At 47.9% G+C, this 23,688-nt stretch overlaps 9 protein-coding genes across 9 annotated transcripts; 7 read left to right on the top strand and 2 right to left on the bottom strand.

Annotated features, from left to right (window-relative positions):
• Positions 1-230: 230 nt before the first annotated feature.
• Positions 231-708, top strand: N7457_003067 (cytochrome c oxidase assembly protein COX16; the record flags this gene model as incomplete). Its single annotated transcript, XM_057174113.1, has 2 exons — positions 231-554; positions 628-708. 2 exons carry the CDS (start codon positions 231-233, stop codon positions 706-708), a joined length of 405 nt encoding a protein of 134 aa, XP_057034264.1.
• A 1,129-nt stretch (positions 709-1,837) lies between these two features.
• On the top strand, positions 1,838-2,329 carry N7457_003066 (uncharacterized protein; the record flags this gene model as incomplete). The annotated part of the gene is made up of 1 exon (XM_057174112.1): positions 1,838-2,329. One exon carries the CDS (start codon positions 1,838-1,840, stop codon positions 2,327-2,329), a length of 492 nt encoding a protein of 163 aa, XP_057034263.1.
• Positions 2,330-2,904: 575 nt separating this feature from the next.
• N7457_003065 (F-box domain protein) lies at positions 2,905-4,633 on the top strand (the record flags this gene model as incomplete). The annotated part of the gene is made up of 2 exons (XM_057174111.1): positions 2,905-3,718; positions 3,768-4,633. 2 exons carry the CDS (start codon positions 2,905-2,907, stop codon positions 4,631-4,633), a joined length of 1,680 nt encoding a protein of 559 aa, XP_057034262.1.
• Positions 4,634-4,913: 280 nt separating this feature from the next.
• On the bottom strand, positions 4,914-7,305 carry ptpA (uncharacterized protein; the record flags this gene model as incomplete). Its single annotated transcript, XM_057174110.1, has 3 exons — positions 4,914-5,657; positions 5,709-6,679; positions 6,717-7,305. Coding segments are annotated over 3 exons (2,304 nt in total), but the record flags the coding sequence as incomplete, so codon positions are not given.
• Positions 7,306-9,243: 1,938 nt separating this feature from the next.
• On the top strand, positions 9,244-11,186 carry N7457_003063 (FGGY-family carbohydrate kinase; the record flags this gene model as incomplete). The annotated part of the gene is made up of 3 exons (XM_057174109.1): positions 9,244-9,456; positions 9,510-10,070; positions 10,128-11,186. 3 exons carry the CDS (start codon positions 9,244-9,246, stop codon positions 11,184-11,186), a joined length of 1,833 nt encoding a protein of 610 aa, XP_057034260.1.
• A 379-nt stretch (positions 11,187-11,565) lies between these two features.
• On the bottom strand, positions 11,566-15,176 carry N7457_003062 (calcium/hydrogen antiporter; the record flags this gene model as incomplete). The annotated part of the gene is given in 6 exon segments (XM_057174108.1): positions 11,566-11,833; positions 11,899-12,062; positions 12,116-12,523; positions 12,538-13,089; positions 13,140-14,986; positions 15,047-15,176. 6 exon segments carry the CDS (start codon positions 15,174-15,176, stop codon positions 11,566-11,568), a joined length of 3,369 nt encoding a protein of 1,122 aa, XP_057034259.1.
• Positions 15,177-16,027: 851 nt separating this feature from the next.
• N7457_003061 (proteasome regulatory particle base subunit RPT6) lies at positions 16,028-17,348 on the top strand (the record flags this gene model as incomplete). The annotated part of the gene is made up of 3 exons (XM_057174107.1): positions 16,028-16,262; positions 16,340-17,015; positions 17,090-17,348. The coding sequence occupies 3 exons, from the start codon at positions 16,028-16,030 to the stop codon at positions 17,346-17,348; spliced, it is 1,170 nt and encodes a 389-aa protein (XP_057034258.1).
• A 1,419-nt stretch (positions 17,349-18,767) lies between these two features.
• On the top strand, positions 18,768-20,306 carry N7457_003060 (uncharacterized protein; the record flags this gene model as incomplete). Its single annotated transcript, XM_057174106.1, has 1 exon — positions 18,768-20,306. The coding sequence occupies one exon, from the start codon at positions 18,768-18,770 to the stop codon at positions 20,304-20,306; it is 1,539 nt and encodes a 512-aa protein (XP_057034257.1).
• Positions 20,307-21,169: 863 nt separating this feature from the next.
• On the top strand, positions 21,170-23,470 carry N7457_003059 (putative ubiquitin fusion degradation protein (Ufd1); the record flags this gene model as incomplete). The annotated part of the gene is made up of 1 exon (XM_057174105.1): positions 21,170-23,470. One exon carries the CDS (start codon positions 21,170-21,172, stop codon positions 23,468-23,470), a length of 2,301 nt encoding a protein of 766 aa, XP_057034256.1.
• Between the last annotated feature and the right edge of the window lie 218 nt (positions 23,471-23,688).

Below are 23,688 nucleotides of genomic sequence, written 5' to 3'. Positions count from 1 at the left end.
ATCGATGAAACAAATCCAGTGAGTAAGGACTAAGAGACGTCAACAAATATTTGAAGAGGCTGCCTTGAAGCTCCGTCTAAACAATCCAACCTGGTATTCCGGATAATCTATTGACCGGCCGACCGAAGTCCTCTTGTCCCCGCCGGACAATGGATGCATATGTACCTAGGTAGGTAAGGAACATGAACCAGCCATCATATCAATTACAGTACATAGATTGACGAAAGAACATGCCTGTGTTTCAATCTAAAACATTTCGACGAGCACCTACGGCATCATCATCCTTCGGTGAACGGCTTGGTGCATTCTACCGGGCGCGACTTGCTCGACACCCTTTTATTCTCTTTGGACTCCCATTTATGGCGGTTATTGTAGCTGGGTCTTTCGCATTGACGCCTGCTGCTGCCTTGCGCTATGAGCGCTATGATCGCAAAGTCAAACAGCTAAGTCAGGACGAAGCATTTGACCTTGGACTCAAAGGTCCCGACGGAGAAGAGGGAATCAAACGCAATCCGCGGAGAAGGATCCTAGGCGATGAAAAAGAAGAGTACTACGTATGCTTTGGATTATTTCTGTTTCTTTCTCCACCAACCCAACGAATTGATTGCTGATTGTATGTGTTTACAGAGACTCATGGCCAAAGACCTCGACCAATGGGAGCAGAAACGAGTAGAGCGGTTCAAAGGTGAACCGGATGGAAGACTGTAATACCAACGCATCCGAGTGCTCTGGCATCCTCTATATAGCCCTCCGCTTCCGGTTCTTATGCGCTATCCATGATAGTGGGGATCCTCTTCTATCCCTCTCAAATCTGTCACCTCATCTCCCACATACGACAATACGTGGCATCCAGGTATAGGGGTAATCCAACCTTGGCCTGGCATATCTTACTCTGCAAAGACATGGGCAGCAATATCCTTACCATTTTCGCGTCTGATCTGCTAGCGCTTAACTTCGATATGGCATTCTGCCTCAAGCCCTACGAGGTTTAATCCAAATAAACACTGCCAATGGCCAGAGTCCCTAGACTATGATACTTATTGACATGTAACTTCTTACGTCTACCTTTTTACCCCTTACCCTATGGTTTGAAGGGTATGCTATCGTAAAAGCAGATGGCCTAGCAGATACACGTCTCTTAGGATCAGCTATGCGTGACTGTTTGTTCTTTGCCACTACTCCTGGAAATATCCACCTAAATATATTACATAGAAGAAAGCTGGAATCATTCGTGATCGCCCTATCTAAGTTATTTCTCTTTTTTTATTCGCTGGTAGAATGCTACCCCTTATTCAGCTCAAATAGCAATCCACGGCCATAACTTAGTCGCCGGTAGAGGAAATATACCTAGTGCGTATAGTTATCTGCATACATATGCAGGTATTCCTATGTAAATGGAGGTGCGATATCTCCTGGAAGTACATATACATACTGGAGATGAACATAAAAGCACCTAACTAACTAACTATGTAGTTAGTTATAACTATGTACTCCGTACCCACAACATAGTTACATGACAGTATGTACTCTACGTATACGGAGTACACATACATATATAACTACATGTATACATACATAGTATATATATGTATCATGTATCAGTACCTAGAGGTATCTTAATGTATCCAATACGTATATATGTAGTGTGTATGGAGTACCGGGGACGCAGATGGATGATGATGTACAATTCTGTACGGAGTACATGTACTCCGTACCTACATGTATGTACTTAGGTATGTATGTATCGAGTGTACGTAATAATAATGGAGCTCCTAGGCTCGGGCCGACCTTCTCACACATCAGTCTCTCCAGACTCCGTACTTCTACACAATTCGACATGCGATTCTTACTTCTCAGCGCCCTGGCGCTCCTAATTGCCGTTGCCAATGCCTCTCTCTCAACTGATATCCTATACTGGCCTATAGGATCGACACAGCCATCTATCCTCGCGCATCTATCCTACGACCCTATCTCGATGAAATCGGACATAATCTCATACCATCCACCGAAGGTTGATCAAAGCGACAGTCTAGTGCGTCTCGGTCTTTATACTTCAGCGACAAACCAGAAGCAATGGGTCGGCAGTCTCGTGTCTTTGTCGTCTCTCGCTAGTGAACCAACATTCCGCCTTCACCTTGGTCCGGCCAACGAAGTCTATTCTGTCTCCCTGTCTGCATCTTCGATCACCCAGCACCCAACATCTGGCCCTCAGGTCAATCTTATTCCGAACGAATCTGGGACCTCCCCCCATCTGAATCGGCCAGTGGTTGTCCGTCCCGATGGCCAAAACTCAGACCAACCTGAAGAGAAGTCTCTTTTGCAAAAGTAGGTTGCAGGCAGTCATGATCTTTTTACATATGCTAATTGATTAGGTACTGGTGGGTTCTTCTTATCGTTACTTTCATCAGTATGTCTGGGGGTGGAGGGGAAGGACAATGATGTTCCCTAGTAAATGTTAGGCTGGAACTATTTTTTTCTTCTTCTTTTCTTTTCTGAAATTTCCCCTTATAGGTGTTATGTTATGTTATGTTATTTTTTTTTTTGCCTCCGGACACTCATGCGCCTTTGACTTGCGTGTCCATGTAAAAGTCATAGTCCTGGGGTACATAGGCCCAAGTTAGGATATGACGGACCTAGTATATATATAAATATATATATAATATATATTTATTATATACATGTATGTATCTTTCAGGGAACAATAAGAGATCAAGCTGCATAAAATGTAATTGACCCCACCTGACCATCCTCTCTTTTCTGCCTGGGCCTGGACAAGAGCGCTGCTACCTAGACTCATCAGGCAACGAAGTGTCTGTGCTGGATTTTAGGAAAGCTTCATAAACCTATCACCCCCCCCCCCTGTTCCCCCCGCGCTCTCCCCCCTAAAGGACTGCCACGCAGAGGATGCTTCTCCAACTTCCCACAGAGTTGATACAGCTCATTCTTTGGCACTGTGACACACCGGGCTACTTCCAGGCAGCGTTTACCAGCCGCAGACTCTATGAGATTGCTTCCGGTAGCCGGGAAGTCATCTTACATCAGCTACATCATACTCCTGGCTGGAACCAAGGCATCGAGACCCATCAGACCAGGTATCTATTTAGCGAATTGATGAGACGATCGTTCAAACAGCTGGATGGCGCCGAATATCACATAGAAGCCAAATATGAGTATCAGAACCGAGCACTTGACTGCCATGCATCGACGTTGGAGGCATCGGAAGACAGGCTTCGGGCATTGCTTGTCTTCAAAGGTGATAGTTCTGTCTACCTGGTCGATTTGAGCGATGGGAATGGGACTCAAGTCGAGCTGGAATCCCCAGGACAGACTATCGGGAATGTCGAGATCATCCAAACTGCCTTCGATGGAGATCATGGAGTCTACGTATTGCATCGATTTAAGCCATTCTTGGACCAGGAGCTGGACACAGATCACCCATTTGTTAAACACGCCCTTGAATCCTGCCCCAATGGAAGTATTCATTTGGCCTATCACCATTTGAATCCCCGGAAACATAGCATTCGAATGTGCGATTTTCCTGAATACCGGGACTATAGGCCATTAGCTCTGTCTGTTACGAACAGCAAATTCGCAATCTCATGGCAAAACACACACGACTCCTTGGACCATGACGTTGTGCTCTACACTTGGCTCCCCGATGAAGATGACGACGACAAGACACGACACGAGCAAGATGTTACAGGCTGTAAAGTTATTCGTTCGTTTCCTCGTCCTATCAAATTGAAATCGGCCTCTAACAGCTCTAGATGCCGCTCTTGAGACATATGCCTTGACTAGTTCAAATGACCAAGACCCAGATGTCCATAAAGCTGGGAGAACAGGCCCTGCAGTGAGATTGGCATTCAACGACCGAGGCTTCCAATTGCTCTACCACTACCGGGCTCAAAACATCTACGGTGGCTTCCAGAGACTTCATCGCCTCCCTGGGCGAGATCAGGGAGAACCAAGGCCACCCGTGAATGTAAATGCATGTACGGTGCAATTCTCCCCTTCCCTTTCGCTCCAATTCTCAATTGCAATACCATTCTTCGGTACTCACGAGTTCGGAGATACAAGTCAAGGAGAACAATGCCATTGGCAATACCTCTCCTTTGGAATTGCGACTCACCGAGTTGAAAAATGGACAGTAGCATGTCTGTTGAAATCCGAAACCTATACTGGACAGCGATGTACCCACGTGTTGAATCTTGACCGCGGAAGGCGTTTCAACAATTGGAAAATCATGGCACAGCTTGTGGGATTCCAGGAATTGACAACCTCGCATGGATCTCGCGTGGCTACTTCACGTCATGGAACTCGGATTGCTGTCGCTAACTGGAAAACCCTTTATATCTGGGCATTGAATCCATCTGAATTGATCGAAGGCAATAGCACCGGCTTCTATCCACGTTCATGGGAATCCTCTATAGGTGTTATCGGGTTAAGACCAGTTGTTCTCCAATTAGAGGCGGTCTGTTCGCAATTACGGTTCACTGAAAAGGAAGACGAGGTGATTGCGATTACTGATCGTGGATTGATGTACCTGAGTTTGGGTTATGGCAAAGGCCAGGGTCGGAAACCATGCGTGACGAGTAGAACGAAGGTGCCCGAGTGCAGTGAGAATAATGTTTGAATACCGAGGACTAAATATGATCCATATGGCAAGTATGTGAGCATTGTTTTGAATTGTTGAGGTCTTTGAGTATGGTCAACATAAGATGCCATCATTGTCGTCTAAGCTCCTCCCTGTTTATCCAAACACCGGGAAATGCAGAACAGCTGTATGGCATTGTACATAGATCAAAAGAAAACCATGGCCCTGAGAATGCAAAGTAAAAGAAGGGTATCCCAGTTTCATCATCATAGCAAAAAAAGAAAAAAAAAGCAGAAAGGGACCATTTAACAAGTTTGTTCTACTTCATCTCAGAAGCGAGCCATTCGAGCACACTCTCATAACAGAGCGCAAATTGACTCAGATTCTGTACCATACTTGGTCTTTGTCTTCGGAAATCTTCGACAGTCTTTGCGATTAAGTCAAGATTGTAATCCTTGATCCACTCAGAAGATTCACTGGGGTTTTGATCCAGACCTCCACCACCGGTAGCTTGCGCACGTTGCCGTTTCAACATGTCCAAAACACTATCGACGGTGCAGAAGGCCCCCGTACGCCCACACCCTGCACTGCAATGTACCAGGACTGGTCGTTGACCCCTCGGTTCTGCTTGCTGGCTGCCAAAACTGGAATTGCTGGTGGCACGAATGACCTTATTACATTGTTCAATCAGATGGAGCAGATGGGTAGGCTGGGATGTTGTTCCGAAATCCGGCCAATAAGGATACTGAAGTTGGGTGATGTCTCGAAGTGGTTGAAAGGGAAATGAAGTATGGCAAATGCTGAAATGCCGTACAATGATAGCTGGGGTTTCGTTTGCATCGTCAGATCGTTTGGTGAATGTCTCCGAACTACCGATGATTGAATCAATATTTTCGTCCTGGGATTCGACATAGATGTGCTTTTCTGAATAGGCCTTGACTTCGAATGGTCCATATTTCCCAGACTCCCAGTATCGATGACACTTTACCTGTCCTCGCTCAATTTCTGCAGTGAGGGAAACGATGAGTCTAACATCTTGCTCCCATACCACGCGCCAAAAGTCCTGAATCCCGTTAATATTAGACTAGCAAGCGATACCAAGCCTGGCACTCACATTAAATGTATCAGGAACGGGGGCTTGTGTAGCGATGTATTTGCGATTGGTAAATTCGGCTGAAATGTGATTTGCATTCACGTAATCACAGCCTCCAGCTGGGATTCCTTCGAGGCGGACGCGGGAATGATCGAATGGATAAATGTCGTTGTAACGATTCTTCGTGCCTTTCTCGATACCTGCGACGCGATACTTGCTGCCATTGCCATCTCCCTTGTAGGTTAAAGCTTGTTTCATGCGTTCCAATTCCGTTTTCTCCAAGACCAAGAACTTGTCCGAGACAATGTGCCCTTGGTCCTTGGTATCAGAAGCGTCCTGCAACCAGGAAGGAAGTTGCCGTCGTTTTTCTTCAGTCAAGTGATCGGGCTGTTTCAAAGTCACTTGGCCAACCCCGCCAAGCAAGTCCATGTTCTGCCTAATATTTCCAAAGAATGGATTGACGGCAGAGGATGATTCTGGCAGAGCACAGCCACCAACGACAGGGGCCACAGATTGGAGATCGATTCTCATAGGAGCAGAACGTTTAGAAGGTGGCCCGGTTGTCTGCGCTTGTGGCCGTTGAATCAAATGTGGGAACCGACTTGAGAACCCCTGAAAGCCGGTTCGCAAGATTAACCCATCTCCCTTCCAATCTTCTACCTGGAATTTATTGAGAACGTTCAGAAGCGGTGATACATCCTTCGAATCAACTGCCGCAGAATCATAGACAATGATCATCTCACACTTTCTCCAACGAGCGAACTTCTGTTTGTCAACATCGTCTGTGAATGTGCTTTCTAGTTTTTGGGTATCAAACGATCGACGCTTGAGTAGGGTGGTAGGAATGCATAGATTGAGTGATCCCTTGATATTGGCTTGTCTGAAATGAGCAAATGGCCGAACATCAAATAGCATGATACTATTTGACTGAGATGATCCGAGAAGAGCGGCGCAGCGCTCGGGTGAAACCCAGGGAAATGATGCAGGCGGGGCTGAAGTAGTATTAGTATTAAGTAGTGAAACACCAACGATCCAGGATATCACCTTGCGGGGCGTGCACTGAATTCTTGCCATTCATAAGCCTAAGTCCACCGGGTTGTCCGAATGAAATGTTTCCCAACGGATGTGAAGGTGAAGACTTTGACCATGAAGTGATCTGAGGGGAAGGGGATTCATGCAAAGCTGACTCTCGACGTATGCGATTGGTCTCAGGCTCGGTCTTCAGTAGATTCATTAATCCGGTTGAGACCGATTCTTGAGAAAACACGGGTAATTTTGGACTCGGTAAAGGTTGTGCATGAGGCAATGTACCCCAGTTCTTCTGTGTAGATAGCCCTGGAGTCTGCGGAACAGCCATACCGAAATAATTGGGACTTGATAGTTCTGTGAAAGTAGCGCTCGACGTTATGCCCGAATTAGATGGTGACATGGTAGGCTGGAATGATTGTGTGACACCACCATCATGACCACCTTGAGCACTCTGCACCCAAGGCGAAGAAGGTGAACGTCCTGGGCCTGTCATGGCAGGCGAGCTACTCCAGAACCCTGTCGAGGTATAATGCTCCTGATGCCTGCGATTGGCAAGCAGGGTCCCGGTGATCAGACTAGCAATTGCTTCCTAGCTCTCGGTACAAGGTGTCAGGTCTAAAGACCTGGGAATGAGGCAGAATCGCTGGTCATAAACGTAATTCGATGCAATGACGGCAAATCGATGGCGCGTCTCAAGTATGGTGAGGACGGGAAGCACACTTTGGATGTAAGGATCTCGAAAGATATGCAACTGACGCAGGAAAAGACAAAGAGGGGCAACAAGAAGCGAATAGACCAGGGTCCAGCCTAAGGGAAAAACCGGTGGCCAATGGAACAAAAAGTGGGGGATGAACAGGTTAGAGAGAAGGCATCCGTCATTGCATGATTAATAATCGGTAGCCTGGGCTCCAGGACTGAAAGGCGAAGAAGAAATTTGGGGACTTCGAGAAGAAAGTTATGACGTTGCTATGTGGGGATCACGGGTTCACTTCAAGGTCACTCACTAAGCCTCACCTAAATGCTCCACATATCCATTTCACCTTTTCCACCAACCAGTTTCGTCAACCATTTGAACCACATCCACCCCGCACTTATCAACATTCCCAGTCAGCTTCCCGAGTTCAGCCCCGCGTGTCCCATTCTGTATATTCTCCAACCCGAAGAGCGAGTCCAACAGCTGCAAGATGTTTTAAACACGGATTTTGGACAAGCTTAGAGAGGGAACATCGAAGCCCTCATTCACCTGTACGAGATTGGCGAACTGGGACCACGCCAGCGAACTGATCCACCTGTCTTCCTGGTGGATGGGGTTTGTGTTGAGAAGGACCCTTGGCAAGATGGATCAGTCCTGGCCCACGCATTGTAGTGGTGTGAAGTGTGTACCTAGGTATATTATATACAACATATTATATATTATATATCATCTAATATCTATATTATTTTGGCTCATCATGGAGACTGATATATCTTTGGACCTTAGTCGTTCAGCAGATGACACAGGCAGATGACACAGCAAACTACATGTATATACCAGGCAAATATCATATAACCCTTCTCGAGCCTCTCCCAGACGTCCTTGAGTGTATGATATTATGAAGAGCTTCGGGGTGATCATTTATTGCGTTTTCTTTTCCCTATCAGCCTCACCAGATGATACGGTCTGTCTCAGAATCTGTCCATTTTGTTTTCGAATCAGTTCTGAATACACCAGAGATGTCACAATCCAAGCTATATCGATGATCACTTGAGCCTATACACTTGATTTCCTCTGCCCCTTCTTGGTGTTCTCTTTCCGTATTAGTGCTCGGACCTTGCCGCCTTTTGCTCACTGAGTAAAACTGAGCACGCCCCTAGTTATTACATAACAATCATTTCTGACGTAATCAAATGGGTATATCGTGTAGCAGAAATCGGAGAATCGTCAGTTTTACTATCCAATATATACAAAATATGCATGGGAAAATATAAAGAAATACATGGAGGTACTTGTTGAAGACTACTCCATGCATAAATAGTCATAAATGTATATGAGAAAGACGACTAGAGAGTGGAAAACTACATGGAGGCTATAAAGGCGATATAACATGACCAAATCCCATATTCTTGTCCCTTAGGCACATATAGGTAGGTACAAAGTACATTATCCAGGCATATCTGCTAACTACATAGGTGCAGCTGCATGTGTACATCCTAAATAGTACCAAATTCGTACCTATGGGTATATACCTATATGTATATGGGTGTATAGTACATGTAGAGCACATTTCAGTACTTGAAGTCCCGTACTTGGCATGCTGTACTCTGTACACCGCTGCTCCCCCCCCAAGAATACTGCGTCACCAACCCCAGAAAATGTTGGTTCCTCTTCTTCCAAGGTTTCCTTCCTTCAAAGTAGAAGGAGAAAACAAGGAAACCCAGTTCCTCTTCTTCAACGCTTCTTTGAAAGCTACTACTCTCCTCTGTTAATCCGTGGTACAATTTCCATAGCTATAATTATAGCTCCACAAGATTCGAAGTGAAGAGCAACATGGCTTCGCTGCCCTACCGCCGTGCATCTCGTCAGAGCTCTCGGAAAGCATCCAGTGATCCTAGGGAAGATTTGGCAGTTCATCTAGACCATTATATTGGCATTGACGTCGGAACTGGCAGTGCTCGTGCCTGTATTATTGACGCCAAGGGGGACATTGTGGGGTTGGCTTCAGAGAATATTGGCCTCTGGCAACCGGAGCACGGTTATTATGTGAGTAGACCCGCAGGAAGTGTGGCCAAAATTAGCTCTCATTCATTTTCTAGGAACAATCTACCTCCGACATTTGGCATTGCATTTGTGTTGCTGTTCAGCGTGCTGTAAGCCAACACAACATCAATCCTGACACGGTTCGGGGCATTGGATTCGATGCCACTTGCTCCTTGTCGGTTTTCTCCAATGAGACCGACGAACCAATCTCTGTGACTGGTCCTAACTTTGACTCTGACCGCAACGTTATCTTGTGGCTGGACCATCGCCCCGTGGAGGAAGCTGCAAAGATCAATGCTACCAACCACAACTTGCTCCGCTATGTTGGAGGAAAGATGTCCATAGAAATGGAGATCCCCAAAGTTCTCTGGCTGAAGAACCACATGCCTAAAGAGCTCTTTGAAAAATGCAAATTCTATGATCTGGGGGATGCGCTTACCCACATTGCGACCGGCAACGAGAAGCGAAGCTTCTGTAGTGTGGTCTGCAAGCAAGGATACGTACCCGTTGGTGTTGACGGGAGTGTAAAGGGTTGGCAAGAAGATTTCTTGAGAGACATTGGCCTGGGCGACTTGACTGAAGATAACTTCAAGCGTATGGGTGGAGTGGATGGGGTGGTGAGCCTTTCCTTAAATTGATGAGAACACAGTTCGCTGACTGCTTGTGCTGCGCAGAATGGGGACTATTTGAGTGCGGGTGAGTTGGTTGGTACTCTCTGTGAGAAAGCTGCAGCCGAACTGGGCCTGCCAGCCGGAATCGCCATCGGTAGTGGTGTGATTGATGCCTATGCTGGTTGGATCGGTACTGTTGGATCCAAGGTCGATCTGGGCTCAGGTCAATCGAGTGCAGATGTCCCCAAACTTGATAGATCGGAAGCCTTTTCTCGTCTTGCGGCTGTCGCAGGAACCTCAACATGTCACCTTGCCATGTCTCCAGATCCAGTCTTTGTGGATGGCGTCTGGGGCCCATATCGGGATACCATTCTGCCTGGATACTGGATGGCGGAGGGTGGTCAATCTGCCACGGGAGAATTGCTTAAGCATGTCATTGAAACCCATCCGGCATTCAACCAGGCTATTTCGATCGCCGAGTCATACCATGCCAACATCTACGAATATCTGAATGAGCATCTAAAAGAGATGGCACACGGCGAAGGCGCCCCATGTGTTTCCTATCTCGGACGACACTTTTTCTTCTACGGCGATCTGTGGGGCAACCGCTCTCCTATTGCCGATCCCAACATGACTGGATCCATCTTTGGCCTGACCAGTGACAAGTCGGTTGATGGCCTTGCCATTTACTACTATGCCACTTTGGAGTTCATTGCGCTACAAACGAAGCAGATTGTAGAGACAATGAACAAGGCCGGCCACCGGATCACCTCGGTGTTTATGTCGGGCTCACAATGCCAGAATGATATCCTAGTCAACCTCGTTGCATCTGCTTGCGATATGCCCGTGCTGATCCCTCGGTATATTCACGCTGCAGTATGTCATGGTGCTGCTATGTTGGGTGCCAAAGCTGCAAGCGCCGATTCACAGGGCAAAACCGAGGACCTGTGGGATATCATGGAACGAATGAGCAAACCAGGCAAGAAAGTGTTGCCAACGGAGGATAAGAACGAAAAAGCCTTGCTAAATGTTAAGTATGAAGTCTTTCTGGAGCAGTGTTTCAAACAACAGAAATACCGTTCCCTGGTGGACAATGCCGTGGGGGCTTGGAAGTCCACCTGATTCTATCTACATGCAAGGCTCACGACGGACTGTTCTTTCTTTATTTACTCGAACCACAAAATTTTTTCTCTTTTTTTTTTTAACAATCTACAACTTGTACGAGTCTACCTAGCATCGTTCAGTACTCTCGCAGAATCAAAAGTTTGCGCCGCGAACGAAGCTCAAATTTCTCAGATAACAATTTCCAAATCACCATGCATGCGGAATAACAGCCCAGGAATGAGCCCTAGATAGGAGTTCCGGAGAAAGAAGGTGTAATGTCCATATAAACCTGGTAGGAAAGAAAAACACCCGAGAAACGTTCACCATACAACATTGATCTACCCAATCCAATGAATGTGCTTCAGAGCCACTATCATCGGTAACCTGTGCTCTTTCTCTAGTAGGCTGGTCCACCTCGTGTCCGTCCGATGGTGTAGAACTTCTCGGGACTGCCAGTGCTGCCCAGTGCCAGTGTATCAAACCGGTCCACACCCATGCTGTCCATGTTCACAAAGCCCGACAGATAGAAGCCAAGTACAACAACAATGTAAGTTAGTACAAGAATTGATCCTTTGAAATAGTTACTCTTTCCTTCGCCATATACATATGACAGCAAGAAGACACACAGGATAACGGTAATCATGTCCCACTGAGGGAAGATCAAACTGTCGGAGTGATCTTGTTAGCCATGGCTCGTCAGATGGGTACAGCACGGTCAGATAAATCTTACTTGAATGAGTGGCTGACAAGTTCTGAGGGGTCCAGCGAGCGGCCATAGACCGCACTGAAAAATACCACAGCAGGAACTTGTAAAAGACAAACTTGCAGTGCATATGCGGATCCAATTTCCATCGACAAGGCGATGTTGCCATTCATGGCGAAGGAAATGGCGTTCTATGGGTGTGTGTTAACAATATAAATAGATACAGGGCCACTATTCAACGTACCAAGAATTCCGTAGTGTTGGGTACCAACGCGAAGAGAGTGATACCGAGGAATTTTTCATCAATATCCACACTCTCTAGTACAATATCAACTGTATTGACAAGGATCTCAGCAATAACTGCATAGAGGACAGTTGCTCCCAGAAGAATGATAGAACTTTTGATCTTGCTCCAGTTGGGCGCATCGTGTCCTCCGCTAGCATGTGCTGGTTCAACACTTAATCCGAGATCTTCGAGCTCTTCTCTAGGAGTAGGTCGGGATTGCTCTGGAGCAGAGCGACTGGCTTGACGAATAGAAGCTTGATGGTGTTGACCAGTGGGTTTGCGACTCCGGGTCGCATCGCGAGCAGCCACTGCTGCGGCTGTTGCCGCCACTTCTGTGAACTGACGTACTAGGCGTTCATTGTCTTCCTTGGCCATAACACGTACAGATTTCGGCACAGGGCAACCGTCCTCGCCATTCGGGTGGGGGGCACTAGATGCGGGAAATTGCTTCTGAGTTCTGCAGCAGATTCACTTCCAATATCTTCCCAATTACCTGAGTTAATGTCTTCCAAGCCAATATGCTTCAAGGACTGACCTAAGATGCGCTTATATAGCTGAGATTCGCGAATCGAGTCTTTAGATCCAGAAGCGGCACCAGAAGCAGCACCGGAGGCTTCGGGTTGGCCATTCGGGAAGAGCAGATGCCGTGGTTCGTAGAATGAATCTTGAGCGGATTGGCTAGTTTGGGCATGTAGATTCTTCTTTTCTTCCATCTCTGAAGCCCATATAAGAGCAGCATGCGTCCTTAGAGTAAACCATAGGCCGATCCCATACGCCAGGAACAAGAAGACAGCGGCGAACCACGCATATGGCTGAACAGCCTTTTGAAAGAATTCATCATTGATAGCGGCTGTTTGGGAGAAATAGCAGCGACGGCAGTCTCGGGCACCTGTATCGAGGGAACTGACACACGAGTGGCAGTTCAGCTCATGCTATATACTAGTTAGTCGAAGTCCGTTTATGAAGGGAAGATAAAACATACACTGCCATAGACCTGATAGAAGAGAGTAGGACCAAAAGCAGCGATCACCGCAAACAATAGCATCGTTGAGGTCACCCCTGCTGATCTCACATTGAACCGTTGAGTTTTGCGTTTGAGTGCACCGAAGCACATGGACAGACCAGGAAGGAACAAAATGCCGACAAAAATACTGCCAATAATGCTTCCTTCAACAAGCTGAGCTTTACCCTCGGTCAAAGCAACACAGTAGAGGTATACCTCTACAATAGTTGAGAAGAAAGCATTGATGGCAGCACCTAAGCCCATTGAAGACTGAGCGGAGATTGATGCAACAGCTTGTCCAATGAAATAGGCTAGAGGAATGATTGAAAGCAGGGCGAGAGGGAAGACCAAACCTGGATGCGTAAGCCAGTTCTGCAAACCCAGGAAGTTGCCAAGAATATGATAGTCGAAAATCACAAATGCAACCACACCGAGAAGGTTTATCAGGAAAATATTGGTTCCATCCACGGTGTACTTCCAGTATCTCGTTCCCGCAGCTCGGTAAGTACAAAGAAGGATGGAAGACGAAGATGTGGTTGTGCTCGATCTCGCATATGTGGAATCGGAATGGAAGGAGAGTGCTAGAGGATGTCTGCGTAGATGGCTCACCAGAGTTATCGTCACACGGCCCATGGGGATCCAAAAGACCAGAAGCCAGCAAACTAATGACACCATAAGCATCAGCGGTCCAACCAGGAAGTAGAAGAAGACGAAGAAGACGACACGACCCAACGTCCATTCGCCACGACCGAAAAGACGACGCTTGGATTGGCCAATCTGGGAAGAGTCCTCGCGTTGCCCACGCTGAGGTCGTCCAAGCAGACTGTCTTGTTCGCCGGCCGAATCGACGCTGTTTCTTCGCCTACCGACTAGGGATCGATCTCTGCGAGGCCCGAAGAACAGGCGACCATGTTCCAGGTCGCCATTCTGCCATTGCTCATACTCGCTGATACTGCGTCCCTCGCCCTCATCTTCTTCTGCATAATTTTCATCCGTCTCCAAAAGAACGAATGATCCGAATGGGTACAATAAATATCGTGAAAGACCGGCGAATACTCTTCCGTATGCCACAGCACTTGTTGAGTAGGCAAAGAAAAAGCAGGCAATAGCGGCCAATAAAGCAAAAAGCGCAAGCCACCAACCAAAGAACAAAGACCATGATAGATTGGTCAGGAAGAGCATGGGACTTACGTGTCCCCCCGGAGATGAGTGGATATCACCCTCGGCCGTTTTCTCCACAGAACGGCTCTTTTTGTACAGTGCAGGCTTCCAGAGCCTGATACCAAATGGGTGTGTTTCATTGATGGCCTGTTGACGGTCTTTGAGTGTGAAGCTCTCAGCATCGCTGGCTGCACCTTCGTCATCTTCCATGTCATCTTCCTCATCGTCGTCCTCACTCCCCGCCCCGCTGTTGGGTCCGGCCTGTTTCAAGGATGGAAGTTCTTCTTCAAAATCCAGACTCGGCTCGGGTAAACCTGTTTCACCTGTGATGTAGCCCTCTGAGTCGGCTCTCGCTAGAGGACTAGGGCGGGCACTGGGACGTCGTCTCAAGGTTGAGCTTTGCGTTCTTAATGGACGTATCCTAGGAGATTGTTGGGTGTTTGTGCCTTGTTTCATGGTAATATATTGTTGCACCTCATTGACATCATCATCGGTCGAGAACCCTTGCCCCTTGTGGGGAATTTGACGCTTGGAAGACATGCGACGCGACATTGAGGGCTTTCGGGACTTGTCGGGGGTAGTATATGCGCGACTTGAACTTTCTTCTTGGCTGTCATCCCGTAATTCGGAATTAGTCGCTTCAAGTGAAGATGTTTCGAGCGTACCTGCAATTTTGCATCAGCCCAAGCTGTCATGGTCGAATGTTACACCGAAGGCAACCCTACCGTATGTTCTCCGCACCGAGGCAGACGATCTCATTGGAGGTGTCATGTCAGAAGCCAGGTTCTCACTTCTATCCACTGCAGATGGCTGCGCAGATTCGGTAGAGCCAGGATTCCCTTTATCCCCAGCCATGGCCCTGTGGTTTGACAAGCACGCAGCGAGAGTAGAAGAAGAAATGAGGGAAAGAGAAAATATCAAAAATGCGACGAATTATTCTCTTTTGTGCTGTTTCTGTTTTCCTCAAGGAAAGAGAGAGAGAGAGAGAGAGGGAAAAATGATCAAAGCGATAAGACTCTCGAAGTTGTTCCCAGTGACATTACTGAACCAAGTAGATCTAAGTGAAACGCAGATATCGGAAGTGCCAATGAAAGTTCCATTAATTGAGATGCATACAGGCCATTGCAGGTCCAGGTAGGACAAAACTCGTGGAAAAGAGTGAGTTGAAGGGGAGAATGGCTCTTTGACCGTTGCCTTGGGTAGTGTCCAATGCAGATGACCTGATCATCAGCCCAGCTTCAGGTGCCCAGGTGACTGCCCAATCATATCCACAGATGACTCATTGAGCGGGGAGCTACCTAAGGTCTCATCCATGGAATAAGTGCATAGTGTTTGGCTAGTTTGGCTAGTTTGGCTATTTTACTCAGTTTGTACAGTTTGCTTTGTATCACTGGCCTTGATGTTTGATGTCCTGAGATTCCAGGCTTCAACCCTAGCGGGAAATGTGACCTGTTAGTAAGCAACACTGGACGCCGGGGCCACTGGACCTGAGCTTCACGTACAGCTAGACTGCTCAGCTTGCCTAACTCCAGCTTTAACTTCTTCTTCTTCTTCTCCTTTTATCAAGCTACATCTCCCCTTGACGGTTTATCACTTCATTATCGTCTAATCCGGAAGAATAATATCCTTTTCTTTGACGCAGTTGTATTCTGTGGAAGACAGGCAACCCTCGAGTCTCCATAGCGTCATCACTCCCATTCGCCGCCATGGCTCTGGATAACTACTATCGCAATAAAATCGAGGGCATGAAGCTCGAGATTATTCAAGGCCAGGCTGTTCTACGACGATTAGAAGCGCAGCGTAATGACTACAACTCGCGAGTGCGTCTACTGCGCGAAGAACTCGGCTTGTTGCAACAACCCGGCTCCTACGTTGGCGAGGTGGTGAAGGTGATGAGTACCAAGAAAGTTTTGGTGAAAGTACACCCTGAAGGCAAATACGGTAGGCTTCGCCCACGCCATTCCTTTTGTTTTTGATGACCGGCATCATGCTAACGGCTACGGTTTCCTTGATTACAGTGGTGGATATCTCTGATGGCGTGGATATTAGCAAGCTCGTTGTAGGAAAGCGAGTTGCTCTTTTGTCTGACTCCTACAAGCTGGAGAAGATGTTGCCATCTTCGGTCGATCCTCTGGTTGCACTCATGATGGTTGAGAAGGTCCCTGACAGCACTTACGACATGATTGGTGGCCTAGACCAGCAAATCAAGGAAATCAAGGAAGTGATCGAGCTTGGCCTCAAGCACCCTGAGTTGTTCGAATCTCTAGGCATTGCACAGCCGAAGGGTGTCTTGCTGTACGGTCCACCCGGAACCGGCAAGACCCTCCTTGCTCGAGCCGCTGCCCACCATACCGATTGTCGATTTATCCGAGTGAGCGGTTCGGAGCTGGTGCAGAAATACATTGGAGAAGGTAGTCGAATGGTCCGTGAGCTTTTCGTCATGGCACGAGAGCATGCACCAAGCATCATCTTCATGGATGAAATCGATAGTATTGGATCCAGCCGGATAGATTCAGCGGGAGGTGGTGACTCGGAGGTGCAACGCACCATGCTGGAATTGTTGAACCAGTTGGACGGGTTCGAGCCAACAAAGAACATTAAGATTATCATGGCGACGAATCGACTGGACATTCTCGACCCGGCCTTGCTTCGACCTGGGCGAATTGATCGAAAGATCGAATTTCCTCCTCCATCGTGAGTTTGCACACGTTATTTCGCACCTGTCTCTCCAGGAAACGAGGCTAATTTTACCTTTTTTACGATTATAGAGTGGAAGCTCGTGCCGACATCTTGCGGATTCACTCCCGATCGATGAATTTGACCCGTGGGATCAATTTGACTAAGATCGCCGAGAAGATGAATGGATGTTCTGGCGCCGAGTTGAAGGGCGTCTGCACGGAGGCAGGCATGTATGCACTACGCGAGCGTCGCGTTCATGTCACACAAGAAGACTTTGATCTGGCCACTGCCAAGATTCTCAACAAGCACGACGACAAGGAAGTGGCCGTCTCGAAGCTATGGAAGTAGACAAAGCTCGAAAGAGGTGGATGCTGGGGCTTTGTGGAACGATCGACGGCAATGTATCATTAGTCCCCATCCTACCCTGATAATTCTCACCTCTAGTGAATGCATAATTGTGCAACGTGTACTCCGTATGGATCCGACCCATTGGGGTGATAGAGAGAGGGTTGTGAGTGCTCCTGGAAGCTGAGTTTATGCTTGGCCAAGGGGCGTACACATACAACTACGGAGTAGTCCATACTCCGTAAATTCTGTATGTTGTAAGGCAAGGATTGCTGCTTTGTTATCTCTGGCAGGAAACCCAAAAAAAGGGAATCTGCAGCACACGACTTGGCATTCCTAGCCTATCTCCAATGCACATACTCCGTACTTCGTACGGAGTACGGAGTAGTATGTACATGGTAGCTCAGCCTCGAGGATAGGCTTGGCATAGTACTGCGGACTGTGTAGATCAGTGAGAGATGTCTCAATCGGCATTCGCTTGGCATGGAAATCAGTGTCCGCGGATCCCTTGATAGCTATTGTCTTGGCAAGGTTGCCAAGAAGAGGATAGTGAATGTATCGTCATACATTGTAGGATCCAAAGTACCTATCTACATACAACATAGGAGGTAGGAATGGTTCAAGTGTTTCACGAGTGACACCGTGTACTAGGTATCTACTCTAGTCGGGTAATATGCCTTCAAGTGCAATCGAAGGCCATTGGACCCCGCAGATACCATTGGACATCGACTCCGTACATCACTATACAACATACAGTCCTCCGTACGGAGGAATCTGTCCACGTACGCGGACTTTGGGGCGCGTGACCAGCGGATCATTTCCCGAGAAGTGGAGAGCAAATGAGTTGGTACCTGAGCCCCTTGTACCAGATACCGGATCCACTTAGGGCCACCCCATACTTTCAGGAAGTACTCGGCACTTCTGGCGGATCTGAGAATATGTATCTGTACTCCGTACAGAGCCTCCCTTGCGCGACCAAGACACGAAGTTAGCGGTTTAGAACACAGAGTTGATACCCCAGTAGAAGTCTTCTCTCGGAGGTGTGACGAGATATGCATAACGCCTTTACCCGAAAGAAAAGAAGAAGCAGAGAAAAAAGAAAAAAAAGAAAATAGACCCAAAAAAAAGAAAAAGAAAAAGAAAAAGAAAACACCTTCATAGATCACGGACCTGCTGGATTTGGCCCTTCCGCTGACCGACAGTCCATTTATGGTTAATTGGCATTCTCTCATCTGGTCAACTCCAATCCCCAATTCTCCGGATCTCATCTTCCGGCTCTATACTTCGTGTCGTTTCTAAACGATAAAGGATCAGACAATCCATTGCACCCCCTTTCCTTTAAACTACTTCCTCCCCGCATTTTGGGGTTTGTGGTTCCCCCTTCATTACCTTTAAACTTTCCCTCTATAAATCTACCGGACTATGTTCGATCTTTGGTCTTCTATAGCGTTTGCGATTGATCCTAAGCGAACCGAAGCCATGCCCGCTGTTCTACAATCTACCATCAATCTCCTTGAAAGTGAGCTGGTCAAGGCCCGCGCTGCCCTTCAGGAAATCCAACCCAATGCCTCGCCATTTGGGGTACTGGGCGATGAAGTCGCCGTAGGTGCCATGACTGCTTACAGACAAGACCTCATCGGCCGAGCCCCCGACTTCTATGGGACTCGCCGTCTGACTCTGAAGGAACTTGGCCTGGCCCCTGTTGTGCGTGGATTGTCCACCGAACGGGTGCTATCAAAGGTGTCGCAATTTATAGCACCCGCACGCCCAACCCGAACGTCGCTGGTGGATGTTTTGAGCAATAGCTTGATCCTCGACCAAATGGCTCCTTATTTATCAGTATCCTCGTTGATGGCTTTAAGTTCAACCTCACGCCGTTTGCACTCTGTGATCACCCAGACTCCATATGTGTTCCGATATCTTGATCTGTCCCGCTGTCAAGGCGCACACCTCGCGCAGGTATCGCAACATGAAAACGTCTCTCGGCCAGAGGACGAGATTTACTCGGCACCATTAAGGCATATCTTTACGAGTCTTGAGCACAGAGGTATTCTACAAGATGTGCGCACTTTGATTTTAGACGGTCTGTCAGTGCCAGCAGACTTGGTGGCCGATATCATCTTAACAGACCGATTTAATATTAATATTTTGTCTATTCGCGAATGTCACCACTTGGATGAACGCAAACTCATGCAGATCATTCAACATGCCATTCGCCCGACACGTCCTGCAGGCATGCCACGAGTGAAGGGTATTTATCATTTTTCCGCCACACACACGGGCCCTCAAGCAGTGGTACGACCCCGATACCGAGACTGGTGGGGAGCCCGTGTGCAGACATCGCGGAGTCCCAGTCAAACTCCGTCCAGCTCTGATCAGGATGATGAATCTGGAACGATTTCAGTGAAGGACCGGCAGAATGAGTGGTATAGCCCATCAGGGAAGATTTTCAAGCACAACCTGGAGGAAGGCTGGGCTCAAGTACTTCAGAAGTGCGAAGGGATCATCGCGTTTGACGCTATTCTTTGTCGTGGTCCGAGACACGATCCCAGACTATACAATTCAACCACCGAGGATGACCCAGCTGTGATGCCGTTGCTTGGACCTGCCGTGGCTACTGTGGCTCTCGGACCCCGTGGATGTGACGGATGCCACAGTTCTCCAGAAGGCCCGGCTATCTGGGGCCAGTCCCCAGATATCCAATTTCCGATGCTTAGCCCCCCGCCATTGCACTTGTCTAGCACTGCCGCGGCTAAACAGCCCGAGCTAATCCCAGGCGAGCATCCAGTCCTCATTGCTCGTTGTGCAGATTGCCTCACCAACCGCTGGTGTCATCGGTGCAACAAGTGGTTCTGCAGCAACTGTCTACCAAACCCACAGCGTGTCCGAGCAAATCTGTCCCCGCATCAAACTGCAGTCCACGCCAGTGCCGCCGAGGCACAAGAACGCGAGGTAGGTTGACACCTCTTCCTACTACCAATATTTCGGGTCACTGATCCTTCTCATGCAGAGATTGGAACGAGGCGTAAGCAAAGATTGCTGGGAGTGTGGTCCAACTGTGAGTAGCTCCTTTGGCTTCGAGATCTGGCCTCGGTCTTACCATTGTAGTGCATTTCCTGCAAGTTGCAATGCCAGCACACATGTCAAGGATGCCAGGGTGATTATTGTATTCAGCATAATGAGGGATGCTCAAAGACACTGGTAGGTGTTGTTTCCCCCACCAAAAGAAAAAAGGTTGACCAATCTGTTTTTCCCTCTCAGTGTGACTGGTGCAATACCACTGCCCGTGGCCGAATGCGTGGCCACTTTTAACACAGACTGACAGAGATCCATAGATAGTTTTGGAATCTTGTTTCGTTTTAGTACGCAACAGCCAAGCCCTCCACTCCCTGGGAAAGTTGGAATACGGGAGGGGATTGTATAGTAACTTGATTTTAAAGCGAGGCACCAAGCGTGGAGGCTTCCAGAATTGACCTTCTTATCTCTTATCGGACGTACGGACCGCATTAGTGACCTTTCTGGCAAAACCTTGGATTTTTCGTCCGGCAAATGATACATGGGGCTATCCTGTACATAAGGAGCCTTGGAAAGACAGGTGGGATGATGTCTAGCAACAGATGAAGTTACTGTACATCATGGTCATTGTGATATCAGAAGAACGTAGAACCATTCATAGGAATACGTGTCGGGTATGTAGCTAGGCGTCAGGCGGAGAGCACAATAGTGCGGTTTTGTCGCCTTCGCCGCTAATGCCGTCTGTCCTGGCTGCCTCCGAATGTTTTATTCAATGGCCATTTTCTCTCCGAAGAATATCGATCTCCATCATGGCGGAAGATACTCTTAGCTGGTCCTCTCGGCTGCTTGTTGCATCGCCAGAGCGGGCACCTCGACTCACCGGTGATAAAATCACTCTACCGCAATCTGCGCTCGAACAACTTCTCGCTGCCGCTCCGCTCCAAGTTGTTCCGTCCGGGAATTCACGTGTGCTCACGTCGTCATTCGACCCATTCAATCCACACACATTTGCCGTTGAATCGCGCGCGCGTCAAGAAATCGAACAACGTCAGCAGCAGCTACCCCATCCGTTAATCTTCCGTATCGTCAATCCTCAAAATGGTCGGTTCATCTATGCAGGCATCCGGGAGTTCTCTGCCGAAGAGAATGAAGTCGCCCTAAGTGCATTCCTCAGAGATGCTCTTGAGATCAAGGATGAAGAGTTTCGGGTTGAAAATGGGGAGATACACGAACCAGTGTCTTCACATACTGTGACCGAACCTTCACCACGGACTGGCCCCGCGGTTACAGTACATGCAAAGCAACTACCGAAAGGCACGTATGTTCGCCTCCGCCCGCTGGAATCTGGATATGACCCAGAAGACTGGAAGGCCCTGCTAGAGCGATACTTGCGGGATAACTTCACGACCCTTACAACGGGTGAGCTTCTGACTGTGCCGGGCACCCGGAGTGAGTCATTCAGATTTCTGGTAGACAAAGTATTGCCCGAAGGCGAAGGAATTTGCGTGGTGGATACAGATCTTGAAGTTGACATCGTAGCATTGTCAGAGGAGCAAGCCCGTGAAACGCTGCAGAAAAGATTAGAAAAAGCTTCACGTGCGCCGGGTAGGACTGGTGGCAGTTCAATCGGTGGCATCCTTAATGTTGGAGAAGATGCCCTTGCGCAGGTTTTGCCTGGGGAATATGTGGATTATGAGCTTCGAGATTGGGATCGTCATGATACTCTCCAGATCGAGCTCATTGCGGACAGTCCGGAGGTGTATCTTTTTGTTAGTCCCTTTTCTAACCGCCAAAGAAGTCGTCCAAGAACAGACATGCATGTCCTAGGAGATTTTTCAGGTCATTCGCCCAAAAAGTTCGACCTCCAGCCATCGAATGTGGTTTTGGAAGGCGCCGAAGCTCTCTATATATCGGTTCATGCCAACTCCACAAGCAGTGAATCAAATGACATACAACAGCGCTTGCCATCACAATACAAGCTACGTGTCACAGTGAATCCAGTGAATCGATCGGGTAATCATGATGGGATGGAAGAGTCCCATGAGCCCGGTGATGTGCAGTGCAAGAACTGCCAACAATGGGTCCCTGAACGGACACTTGTTCTCCATGAGAACTTCTGTCTCCGCAATAATATATTCTGTTCGCAATGTGGTACCGTTTTCCAAAAACGATCTTCAGAATGGCAAGGCCACTGGCATTGTTCACACGACCACAGCCATGGCAACGATGCCTCGAGCAAAGAAAAACATGACGCCGTATTTCACCAAACACATCATTGTGCCGATTGCGCTGCAGAATTCGAAGGACTTCCTGCTCTTGCACAACATCGTACGACAGATTGCCCGTGGAAATTGATTTTGTGTCAATTTTGCCATCTTGTTGTACCACAGAAAGGGGAATCCGACCCCGATTTTCGTAATCCCGAAGTGATGCTCTCTGGTCTCACTCCACACGAACTGGTTGATGGAGCGCGGACAACCGAATGTCACCTCTGTAATAAGATCACTCGACTGCGGGATATGAACACCCATCTTCGTCACCATGACCTAGAGCGCCTATCACGACCCGCACCTCGTATATGCATGAACAGAAATTGCGGCCGGACATTGACTAAAGCTGGGAATGAGTCTGTCGGTCTCTGCAGTTTTTGCTTTGGACCACTGTATGTGGACACACATGACCCAGAAGGCAAAGCACTGCGACGTCGAATTGAACGCCGCTATCTCTCCCAAATGATGACTGGATGTGGCAAGCCGTGGTGTCAAAATGAGTACTGCAAAACAGCAAAACAGAAAGGGTCAAATGAGTCCGATCCTCATATCCCATTGAATGTTGCAGAAGTAATGAACTTGACACGCCCACTTGTGGAGGGTCTCAATACCCAGCCAACCGCGCCAAATACAGCGGCTTTATATCTCTGTGCTGATGAGACGAGCCAACACCGTCGCAGTCTCGCAGAGTTGATTGCAGGAGAGAGCGCCGAAGAGAACAACAAAGCGTATGATCTACCATGGTGTATTGCGGGCGTCGAAGCCACTGGTGGAGACTTGGAGAAGGCAAGGGACTGGCTGTCCAAATGGGCGCCGACTCAAAGCGCATCGGCTGCATGAAGTTTTTAGATCTTGATATCAACCCGATTTAATGTGAGAATATGGGCTTGGTATTCGAAGAAGTGAATATTTACATAGCTTATGGCTAAGAACGAAGAGCTATCTAATAATGCATAATGAATGATGTATGATGTATAAACACAGCTCGATTTTCGTGATATTCATGATTAATGCAAAGGCTGATCTAAACCCATGACCTCGGACTTTGTGGTCACTAG

This window comes from Penicillium paradoxum, assembly GCF_028828445.1.
Source record: "Penicillium paradoxum strain IBT 22861 chromosome Unknown utg000003l_segment0_segment0, whole genome shotgun sequence".
Lineage (NCBI taxonomy): Eukaryota > Fungi > Ascomycota > Eurotiomycetes > Eurotiales > Aspergillaceae > Penicillium > Penicillium paradoxum.
The sequence above is the reverse complement of the archived record's forward strand: the minus strand, read 5'-3'. Positions and strand labels throughout refer to the sequence as shown.